Raw genomic sequence first — 12,758 nt, 5'->3', positions numbered from 1 at the left:
ATCAGTGACTTTGGTTCTTCTGCGGATCTCCTCATTTCTGATTCGATCACGCAGAGAGACCCCAAGCATAGCTCGCTCCATCGCCCGCTGAGTGACTTTGAGCCTTTTCACGAGAGTGGGTATTCAATTTTATTAATTTAAGTATAGTTAAATTAATAAAATTGAAATGTCTGTTTGTGATTTCAAGATCACTGTGTTCTCTCAATTGCTTATAGTTATTTATACGAAACCAAAACACAAACAATACAATTAAGTATAGTATTCAAAACCAATTGACGTTAGGTACACATTATAATCTAAAGTAAATCTGCATACCTGAGAATTTTTTTTATTCTCTACTTGTGTGAAGTCTGTCAATCTGCATTGGGCCAGCTTTGTGGACTATTAGCATAACCCCTCTCATTCCCAGAGGAGACTCGTACTCAAAATTCAGCCAAATATGCGGGTTGTTAATGACACATGATAGTAAGTGATACCTATCTTATAACAGATACTTCACAAGGTACAGGTTTTACCCCTGATGCAGCAATGCTGCTTGGCGGCAGATATAATCAAGGCAACTCCCCAGATGGGTTTGTCTCAAAGAGCTTTTATAATTAGAAGATTCTGGGCGATTCCCAGCTCTGCATATTTACTCTGCTATTTCTTTTATTAGCAGAACACAATAAATTTATTGACTAAAGAAATTAGACGCATGTGCACATTCTTTGCTCAAGAATGTGGGGTTGACTATTTGTTAAAGGTCAAATGATAGTGTTGTCAAAAATAGCTATTCGGTAATTCAAGGTAGAGGTGAGCTTCGTAATAGCCTTCAGGTTGTGTTAAAAAAAATAAAAGCCCTGCCACACCTCTCCGATAGATCGGCTGCTGAATGAGTCAGCGTCGTCTGATTCATTCAGAAGTTGTTACAAACACCATTTTATTTTGAATATTATAAACACCATTTTATACTGTAATATATATTATAATTTCGTCTTCGGAGCACTTTATTAATTAGCCAATGATTTCGAGAGGTAATTATAGTATTTACTAGTAATTAGTACGCAACATTCCTTACATTTTTTCATTTTGTTTTATTTACTTTGCTCGATTGGTGTAAAATAATGGAAAAACCAAACACACAGACGTTGATTGTGTAGCAGAAGAAACGTTGTTTGTTGCTAGGTCATCGTGAGGACCGTAAATTATGTTCTTAGGGCATCTATAGTTACTTGGGGTGAGCAACAGAAAGCTACTTAAACTAGAAGATGAATTTATAATTGTAGATTTAATTACGTTTTCATCTGTCTACCTTGAAAAATACCGATTTTGGAAAAAAACAATTTCCGAGTCTCTTGTCGACTCTTCTGGTAGAATCTGCCTTTCAAACTGGTAGTATAAATATAGTTAGTAGATAGTAGTGGTAAAATTACTTGAATTAAACAAGTTTATTTGTTAAACTATTTATTTAATGTCACTACAACAAATAGTAGTTTAAGATGCCACAAGTAACATTTAAGTTATATATAACCTATATTTTATGAATTGAGTTGTTACCTTATTATACACAATATGTTACAGACTCTTGAATGTTGGGGAGTTGTGGTAGCAACTTGAAAATATTCTATCATACGAACACTGAGTCATATAATGTCTGCGATATTCGTGATTATTAATGAGTGTAATCTTTAATCTATCAACATTATGTATTTTATAAACTTGAATGTAGAACGTCTTCGTCATTATTCTACTATCTATCTACCTAACTATCTATTTAAAACTTTTAATTAAATAATGCAAAATGTCATTTCCTCCTGTCATCATACTGTACCAACCAGTAAGCACCGGATGACACTTTTACATAGAATCTCAATTTCGTATTATGTCAACTTGTGTACGTCAAAGATACCTACATACAAAAAAAATATTAAAACTTGAACAATATTCTCTACTTTATTCTCCACAGCTATTCTCCACATTAGACTTGCTTATTTTGAAATTAAAAGATATTTTATACTTTAAGTTCGCAAGTTTGACTTTTAAACTTATAAATTAATTAATTAAAATAAAATAAAAGTATAATTTAAATCATTTCATTAAAAATCAACGGATAACTTTCAAACATTGCAAAAACAGTGACAGCTTTGTGAATATTTTATGCAAACTTAACCAAATAATTTTAATACTTAGAGAAATTTATGGCTAACACGGAAACAGAATCACAATGCCTAAACTGCTCCATTCATTATAAGCATTATATAATACATATTATAATTATTATCGTTTAATATATTTCAAAAAATGAAAGTGTTTGGCTAACTTTCAATGTCTTAACCTACTTCCGGCGTCTGTAATTAAAAAACTTGTTTTATTTTATCGCATTCAGAATTGACAGATTACTAAGAGTTTATAAACAAGGGCCTGTATATAGGTGAAACATATAGGGGTCTACCTTCTAAACTCTAACTCATATTACTCATATTTACTGTTACATGAGTCGTGATAGCCCAGTGGATATGATCTCTGCCTCTGCTTCTGGAGTGCAATAATCTAATGCTAACCGTTTTTCAGATATTTTCTATTCTGTATGGGTGGACTACACATGTATTCCACGTCACTCCAAGGGTTAATTACTTATTTGTAGTGCATTTAAGGATAGGGAAAGATTGCTTAGAGCATTAAGTTTCCTTAAACCGGCATTGGCGTTTACAGTTCTAATGAATCTTATTATATAGTAATTTAAATATATAATATCATTATATATTCATGATGAACTTCCGCAAAGTAACGCCTGCTTCTTTCCGAAACTTATTAGTTACTATACTAATAGCATTAACAACTGAGTCTTAGGGCCATAAATCATTTCTCTATATCTATCTCGCTTGCACTTATGGGTCTTATGGAGCCGTCTAGTGAAGGGTGTAACAATGAAAGACATATTATCGATAAGTAAAGTTTATTATCGTATCTTGTTCACAAAATTAAAAAAATTAACAATATTTGATTTAATATAATACATATTTCATATTATATAATTATTAACTAAATAAAATTAATCTTCATCTGAGTCTTCATCATCAGAATCTTCGTCTTCTGCCAAATTTATTATATATTAGTATCCATAGTGCGCAACGAGTAACACATGAATGTATTTATTTAATTGCAGTAAACACATTTATAGCAAAAAAAATACGCAATGCAATTACATTAGAAACCGACCAATCAGAATCGTCCAAATCATTATTGACTCATCATTAGCACGTGCGCAGGTAGCCGTTTATCGATAATTAGGGTGCGCAGGTAGGCGCGCTGCACATTCCTATCTTTTTTGACTTTTATGACCGGACGACTCAGATGATAATGCGCATACTATAGCGGACGCCCGCGACTTCGTTCGCGTGGAATTCAGTTTTTTTACACATCCCGCGGAAACCATGGATTTTTCCGGGATAACAAGTAGCCTATGTGTTAACCCAGAATAAAATCTATTTCCATTTAAAATTTCAGCCAAATCGCTTCAGTAGCCGCAGCGTAAGAGAGGAACAAACATACTTTCACACACAAACTTTCGCCTAAAATTATCGTGTGATTTAAATTATTCTTTATTTACTTTCAGGCAAACTGGTTCAAAGCGCAACAGTACTGCAGGTTCCACGGGATGCATCTCGCCTCCATCTCGTCGCAGGAAGAGAACGACAGGCTAGAGAAATACGTCAGAGAATCTGGTAAGCTAAGCAAAAATCTTATCAGAAAATGGGAACTGCAGTTGCTTTCTAACGCTCGAAAACTGTTAATATTTTTCTTTCAAACTTTCTCTTATTCGATTTTGTTTTTATTGTAAGCCTACTTGATTTAATATTATTTCTTTTTTTGTATTGGTAATGAAAGTATTTAAGAACATCATTGACAAGCTAATTTTTTTATATATCAGTGACAAGTCACTTGATCTCAAATATTAAGATCCAATCTAATATGGAAGTAGGCTTATTTGGAAGAAGTACGAGTTTATTCTACCCGTACCTATTCCAGTTTCTACGCGTACCGGAACGCTAAATCGCTTGACGGTTTCGCCAGTAGGGTAGTAACTAGCCACGCCCAATGCTTATCACCGGACCAGACCTGAGCCAATTTAGAAATTATAAAATCCTAAACTGACCCGAACTGTTAATCGAACCCAAGACCTCTCTGTTGAGAACCATAGCACTACCAACTGCGCCATGGAGGTCGTCAAAAAGTAATCATAGTTCGAGATGTTTTTTAATTCTCTCGGTTTAGTAATTTTGTGCTAAAATCAAAATAACTTAAATATGTCTTTGAAGTCGGTTCCATTTTTATGCTAAAAAGATTATATTACGGATAATATCTAGCCCTAAAAAGTAAGCTCATAGCTTGTGTTGTGGGAGCTAAGATAGCTGATTTATTCATCATCATCATCATTAGTAGGTCGAGTCTCTCTTAGAATGACAGGGGTTAGGCCGATAGTCCACAACGCTGGCCCAATGCGGATTGGCAGACTTCACACACGCAGATAATTAAGAAAATTCTCTGATGTGAGAGCAGGTTTCCTCACGATGTTTTTCCTTCACCGTTTGAGACACGTGATAATTAATTTCTCAAAATGCACACAACTGAAAAGTTGGAGGTGCATGCCCCGAACCGGACCCACATCCTCCGGAATCGGAGACAGAGGTCATATCCACTGGGCTATCACGGCTCTGCTGATTTATTAATATGGTATTATTACCTGTCAATTTTTATAAATATGACAAGATTCCACTTACCTACCAAAGAGACAAATTGACCCCTGGAGATCAAACTCCAGATCTTTCGGGTTTTGATCGTAGAACTCTTAAGGCATTGCAGAACACAAATAAATTCACAATCCTTAATTTCCAGGCTATGGCCGCGAACACTTTTGGACATCGGGCACTGATTTAGCTGAAGAAGGCAACTTCTTCTGGATGGCCAACGGCAGGCCCTTAACCTTCGTCAACTGGAACGCTGGAGAACCGAACAACTTTAGATATGAGAACGGAGAAGAAGAGAATTGTTTAGAGCTCTGGAACAGAGATGACAAAGGGTTGAAATGGAACGACTCGCCGTGTTCCTTCGAAACCTACTTTATCTGTGAAGTTAGGTCTGATTAATTATTTAAATGACTATGTCACTACTGGATTGGTTGTTTGAAATGTTGACAGTTTTAATTAATTTTACTGGTTAATTACAACTCTCTCGACAAACAAAGGCGTTTTGTAATGCTAGTCACCCACCATCATAAGATAGGTCCACATGTCTGTAAAACTGATCGTGTGTTGGTCGCGACGTGCGTGACATACACAGAATAAAGATGATCCAGAATGAGTCTTTACAAGCAGCGTGGTGAAGCCGGTGAAAGCCATAAACAACCCAAACGTCACGCGTCTCTTTGACATCCGCATAAACAAATTTTTTTTCATAATTTATATTTCAAAATTTAACACTAACAAAAATTACGTAAATTTCTATAATAATCAATAATTTGCAATAAAAAAATACTTCGTCTTATTAGTTTAGTTTTTGTGAACAGTTTTTAAAATATTTAAAAACATAAGACGCCATTTTCCTTGAATAATATTGAAAATTACTCATGCGACGCTTCGTGTCGTACTGACACGAGAATATATTCGTTTTTGAATTTTGTATTTGGAGCGGCTACGACACCGTCGTACTCCGTGCGCTTTATCTGCCTATTATTCTTTAATCTGTGGTGTCATAATACAGATCGCGACTAACACATGGTGGTCGGCTAGCATTAAACTGTAAACTGCTTTTACTTCTGCCAGCCTAGTAGTTTACATATAAGATGTTGATATAATTAATTACATTTTGCATTTTATATGGCACTAGCAGACCCCCTGCGGGGATAAAATACTCGTATAGCCCTCTCTCTCTGATAATCTCTCCCTCTCTGATAATCTGGCTTCCCTTGAATTAAAGAATGTGTGAAATTGGTCTAGTAATTTTTGAGCCTATTTCTAAGAAATAATCAATAAGAAATATTTGATTTTTTGTTTCATACTTACTTACTTCTTTAAAAATACTTCAGATAATTTATCCACGTAGACTTGAAATGGCAAACCTTATAGTTATGGTTCAATTATGGCCCAAGAATTTATATAAAAATTAATGAAAACATTTATTTATACTTAATAAACGGTTGTTTGTACCTAATAGTATACCTGCCTGTTATTTCAATGATTTTGCCATTATTATTATGTTCATAGGTATTAAATTCTTTAGTTTTTCGCCATTTTTAAATCTGAATTCATTTTAAAATGGTGACAGCGTGATCTATAAATTCGAAAGTGAATTAAGAATAGTGGCTTTGTTACACTAACTTTTAAGGTCGCATTGAAGCTAAGATGGATATCGTTACGTTTCTACCTACGGGTATATAATACTCGTATAGTTTGTTTAGACGAATTTTACGAGTATATAATACTCGTATAGTTTGCTTATACAAACTTTGATTTTGCTTTCAAGTTATCTTTATAAAATTTTGCATCAATTTTGCAAAAACAAGTTACATCTTATGCTCTTACGTATAATATTATTCTAAACCGCTAGAGCGGTTTCATTTAAATACATTTAAAGTTCAAAATATTCTTTACCTATTGGATAAAGTAAGCCTGTATACAGATACGCGTGTTATAAAACTGATAATGTAATTAATAATTATATTTCCAGAAAATACCAAAGTGTTATATAAAATGCAAAAATCGTTGTTAAGGCTGGTCGCATATTTAGACAAGATGGGAAAGAAAATCGCAAAATGAAAAAATACTGCATATGTATACAGATGAAGTAGAAATTTTTATTATTGGTCTTGTAAATTTAATATTCAATAAAAAGGAATGCCAATATAACTACAGTTGCGTAATAAATAACCTATTTTATCTTTATTTAATATTGTTACCCTAAAAAGGTAATAATAGTAATAATAGAATATAATTTTGCGATGTATTTTTGTCCATCTAAGTGTGCGCCTAGCCTTATAGTTTACATTGTTATGTTGTGATAACAGACGTAGTGTGCTAGATTTCGAATTTACATCTCGAATCTTTTCTTATAATTTCATATAAAAATAACCATCTTGAATTAAGTACTGACTATATGGCGAATCAATTCTCATTCAAATATGATATTATTAAATTACAATTATCTTTACTGAATATTTTAATTCAATCGACGTTTTTTCATCTAGACATCTGCTCCTTGCATGGCGTTTAAAAAAATCAACGGCAAATAATCGTGATGATCTATTGCATGTAGGCCTAAATAAAAAAATTACGTAGAATCCTTGTTTATTCTTATTATAAAAAATAATAACTTATTTATAAATGCATAAGAAAATATTATCAACATGTAACTGAATTCATTGGGATCCTTCTATGATTCATACATTCCAAGGTTAAAAATCAATATTTAAATTATCAACAACTTCATAATATCTACCTTAATTTTTTGTCCCGCTAATTGCAAAAAAAAAACATAATAACTTTTCCATTTTTTGTTTAATTTTTATCGCCAAGTCAGTACTTAAAGGTCAAAATATGAATTGGTCAGTAAGGTGACTTCGGTTAAATGTGAATTGCATCAATATTTGAAAATAATATTCAAAAGTTTCTGCAATGAACGTCAAAATTTGTTTATAATATTTATTTTATAAGGTTCGGTATACACATCCGGTCACCAAACGGTTGTGTTTTTTAGATACAGTAAATAATACAGTTGTAAAATTTACCAAAAACGCAACAGACGTATAAATTCAAGAAGATAATTTTATTGCAAATAAATAATAACTATATTTCTTTTTTTATGCCATAAAGTACGTATAACATACTTGATTATACACACTATTTATTTATTCTAACTACCTTTAAATTTTGCAATAATGTGATTTATCCTAACACATAAATAATAACTCTTAAAACAATCATTATGTAACGTGAACTTTGATTTATATCTACATATATGACAGCTACAAAATTAGCAACACCAAAAACATTGTAGGCAACATTGTTATTTCACTACGAACAAGTCATTTATTGACTTTCACAAATATGACTTCAGTAGATAAATATTGAATGTGAAATGTAGATACTTCGTTCTATTGTAAGCGCAGTAAATGACAAACAACTTCCAAATTGCTAAATGTGATGGCCTATTATACTTAGGCCTAAGCACAAAAATAACGTAGGATCCTTGTATATTCTTAATTCTAAAAAAGTAATAACGAAATAAAATATACTTATTTTTTTTTCTAATTTAAAACTTATTTAAAAATGTGAAATGTAGATACTTCATCTATTGAAAGCCGAGTAAACGACAACCAAATAGAGCTCCAATAGACATTTTTACAAATCCAATCAACGTGTCGATACAATCGAAACTGGAGTGTATCCGGACAGTGTACACCGAGCCGAAAAGCTATCATATCTAATCGGATGGTCGATGTATATTATGTACACAATTAGTAAAGTAAGATGGAATCAAAAAAATGTATTTTTTAAGAAAAACGATCACTGCCTAACGATCTTGCCCCTTGTTTGCTATGATATTGAATTCCATGCAGTGTAATTTATGACATGAAACTTGACTTTATGAAACTTCATTCAATGCGTTTTCCGGCAGAGGTGTGCAATTTATAGATGCAAATAAACACTGCCTTCCTGCGAAATTTTGTTTGGAGAAGAAAATTTTCATTTTGTGCAATATTTACGTATTTAAAAGTACACTGTTTTGCGTGTATTTAATGTCATAGCATCGGGGCTTTTGTTAAGAAAATGTCCAAACCTCAGGTCCAACGGGACACGCGTGTGTCCATAGTCAAACGTAGTGGTTAAATACAATAGTTACCTTAGTATATCTGTATAAATAGTTTTAAGGAACAAAAATAAAATATAAAATTGAATTTATGTGTTTTCTTTTGCATGCCTCTAAAGTACTTTAAAAGAATCAAATAATATTACAATCACGGTTAGCATGCCTCTAAAATACTATAAAAGAGACAAATAATATTACAATCACCGTTGTGCATGCCTCTAAAGTACTATAGAGAGTATAAAGAGTCAAATAATATAACTATCATCGTTATCAGGACTTATCACGAAGGGGTGGTGGCTATGAAAGCGAGCTTACTTGGAAAAAGTACAAGTATATTCTACCCGTACCTCTTACAGTTTCTACGCGGCGTCGTACCGAACGCTATTTTTTTTTTTAAAGAAAAAATATTTGCAAATTTTTAATATGACCAATATTCAATATTGTAAGTGTACGTAAATAAATGAATACATTTAGAAATTATAAAATCCTAAACTAGTCTGAGCTGGGATCGAACCCCAGGACAGTACTATGAACTGCACCACAGAGGACATCACTTCTAATAGAAGAGGGTACATGAAGCTTGGACTCACCAAGCTGCTCCAATACAGACCGGCGATTGTTCACAAAACAAAAATACCATGAAAAAATAGTGGATCATATTGTGAATGGTACATATAGGTACATAATTGTAATCCACATTTTATTCATTTAACCGAAAATAATACATAGAATCAATACATATAAATAAAATTTAAGTGTCTGTCTGTCCTAAATGTGTGTCATTAAGTGCTATAGCTATTTACACGATACTAAAACATAATCAAGCTTTTTTGAAAACTTTTGTCTGTCTACCTGTTTTTCTGTTTGCCCGGGGTAATCTCTGGAAAATCTGAACCGATTTTAATGGGACATATACTGGAAGATAGAGGAGGTTATGGAGCAATATTTAGGCTATTTTTATCCCGAAAAAATACATAGATTTCGCGGGATTTGTGAAAAACAGAACATCGCGCGTACAAAATCGCAGCGTGCGCTAGTTTTACCATAAAGGTGCAAACTCCAATTCAAACTCAAAAACAAACAAAAAACTCTATTAGTTAAGTATTTATGTAGATAACGTAAATATTAAAAATAAGTGGATCCCGCACGATATGTGAAAAACAGAATTTTAGGCGTACTAAGTCTCGGGCATTCGCTAGTTATACAATAGGTGCAAACACAAACTTAATTAAGTATACACATTTAGAAGACGTAAAGATTGAAACAAAAGGTCTTATATCAGCGAATTTGTGGGCATCTCAGACCAATTATTGTATAGGACCTGCCTCGCTAGACGTTACTTTTCTGTCAAAGTATATAATCAACGATTTAATACGATTATACACAGACAATGGGGATGATGACTAGGTATGAATATATTGATTTTTATGATACATTCGGGTAAATAAGGTCAATGTTAACTAATTAATATATAAAAAGCAAAGATTGACTGGATATTTGCAAAATAAATGAGATTTTAAAATTTCAAAATCTATTAAAAATCTTTTGTCGTAATTAGATGAAAATTCATACAGTTTTAGCTTCCTTACATTAAATGTGACATTTTTTAATATATGAACTATAAGCATAAACGCACAAATAACAAAGATATTAGTAATTTTGTTTGAACGCGCATACAAATCTAACGATCATTACATTGCCTATGACGTCATTATTTCGAGCCATTTTGTATGGGGCGTTTTTCAGGGATCCGCGGCAGCGCCGCAAATCTGACTCTTTAAATCTCTGTAGCTCCGAAAGTAATGATCGCAGATACCCTGTTCCTTTTACAAAATTGCTTTACTATTAGTATACTCTTAATTTATGTACAATTTAAAAAACTGTCATCATCCCTATTCTGTTCGTGACTATGAGTGCGATACAGGTCCTTCTATAATTGGTCTGAGGTGGGCATAGAACGGCAGTATTAAATAATAGTATATACATTTAAAATTACAGTCATTATAGTTTTGAAAGTCAAGCATCTGCATCGTAATGCCGGCGACACAGTTCCCGCTGTGATGAATAAACATCAAAACTCAAAATGACGCAGTACCTACTGGAATAAGAGCCTGTCTTGGCCAGACCTCCTCATTATATAATAATTAAGGTCCCGAGTTTGTACTACGTACGTTCGGAACCCTAAAAACGACGTGAATGAATGTCAGGTCATGCTTGCATGACCATGAAGTTTTCTTTTCAATTATTTACAAGTTAGCCCTTGACTACAATGTCACCTGATGGTAAATGATGATGCATTCTAAGATTAAAGCGGGCTAACTTGTTTGGAGTTTAATAAAAATCAATACACTTTCGGTTTCTACAAGACACGGTACCGGAACGCTAATTCGCTTGGCGGTACGTCTTTGCCGGTAATAATAAAAAATAAATAAATAATGTATAAAATAAATATAAAGAATAAACAAATTTAAAAAAAAATGTCTTTACAATGTGCTTGAATCAAACTCTTCTAACTCTGCTATAGTATGTTTTGTCCCTATACTTCAAACCTCCTTGTTCAGTTGAGTCGATAACGTCGAAACGTGTTAACTTAATGCACAGCTTGGGTGTTAGGTTTATCTTCGTTACGGAAAATCTTGATTCGGTCATCGCCCTCAAAGCCCGTGATAGAAGATATGCAATAGGTTAAAATGAGGAATGTCTGACTTCACAGGCTCTCGACCTATACTAACTACTACCTCTAGCTACTAGGTATAACAGCGTTCCCAATTCCCGACCTTTTCACCTGCGTCCATAATTTTTCATTTGTATAAATTCTTATACATATTTTATATTTCATGCGAATTTCATTCTACAGTTTTCACGGAAACATTTCTATTTCGATTGAAAACCTCTTTTATACCAAACTAGCTGACGCCGCGCGGTTTAACCCGCGTGGTTCCCGTTCCCGTAGGAGTACTGATATAATATATAATAAATGAGCTATCTAAAACTGAAAGAATTTTCCAAATCGGACCAGTAGTTCCTGGGATTAGCGCGTTCAATCAAGCAAACAAACTCTTCAGCTTTATATATTAGTATAGATTGGTTAAAATGTATCGAGTCGATAAAGCCATATCAGAACTTACAAATAAGACAGGAAATTCACCTGAATAATTTTTATTATAAATACCAACTTATTGTTAGTATTTACAATGAAATTGGTCTGATAATAAAGCGTATACATAAATAAAGGTAGCGACTTCATTTTTTAATTCAGTAAAATATATATTTTTTTTTATTCTTTACAAGTCAGCCCTTGACTAATCTCACGTAAGTGATGATGCAAGATAGATGCGTGCTAACTTGTTAGGAGAAGGATGAAAATCCACACCCCTTTCGGTTTCTACACGACATCGTACCGGAAAGCTAAATCGCATGGCATCTTTGATAGGGTAGTTAGCTACGGCCGAAGCCTCCCACCGGCCAAAAATATATAAATACAATTATTTTACGATGTCTGTATATAATTTTAAGAAAAGTATATGTCTAGTCTTCTCCTACGTTTAAAAAGCTGAATTAAAATACGTATGGTTAAAGAAATAAAGTCTGATAGATTTATATCTCCTCAATACATGTTTCACCTTTAAAAGCGAGCTCGCTTCAAAAAACTCTGCACAAATACAACTACAAGCAAATACTACGCAAACGTATCGCTCGCATTTTGCTCTCGCACGCTTTTTAGCTCTTCACTAAAGGTTTGTACAGACGGGCACCTTTTTTACCTTTTTATTTCCGTATTTCCTTTTTACTTATATCTCCTCCTAATATAAGTTTCGCTATCTGGCTCCTTTCAGTTGTGTGCATTTTAAGAATTTAAATATTACGTGTCTAAAATGGTGAAGGAAAAACATCGTGCGTTTGCCTGCATACCT

At 33.2% G+C, this 12,758-nt stretch overlaps 1 protein-coding gene across 4 annotated transcripts in view; it reads left to right on the top strand.

The window, feature by feature from the left end:
* The window catches only part of LOC112056481 (C-type lectin 37Db), a 119,644-nt gene extending 110,712 nt beyond the window's left edge, over window positions 1–8,932 (top strand). For all 4 annotated transcript variants that reach the window (XM_052885705.1, XM_052885708.1, XM_052885707.1 and 1 more), the window contains 2 exons: window positions 3,596–3,704; window positions 4,876–8,932. In XM_052885705.1, coding sequence (XP_052741665.1) covers window positions 3,596–3,704; window positions 4,876–5,126 — 360 coding nt within the window. In that variant the 3' untranslated portion in view covers window positions 5,127–8,932. The remainder of the gene's footprint in view (window positions 1–3,595; window positions 3,705–4,875) is intronic.
* Window positions 8,933–12,758: the final 3,826 nt, after the last annotated feature.

This window comes from Bicyclus anynana, chromosome 15 (genome assembly GCF_947172395.1).
Source record: "Bicyclus anynana chromosome 15, ilBicAnyn1.1, whole genome shotgun sequence".
In the NCBI taxonomy this organism is placed as follows: Eukaryota; Metazoa; Arthropoda; class Insecta; order Lepidoptera; family Nymphalidae; genus Bicyclus; species Bicyclus anynana.
Note: the sequence above shows the minus strand (reverse complement) of the source record. Positions and strands in the feature narration are given on the sequence as shown.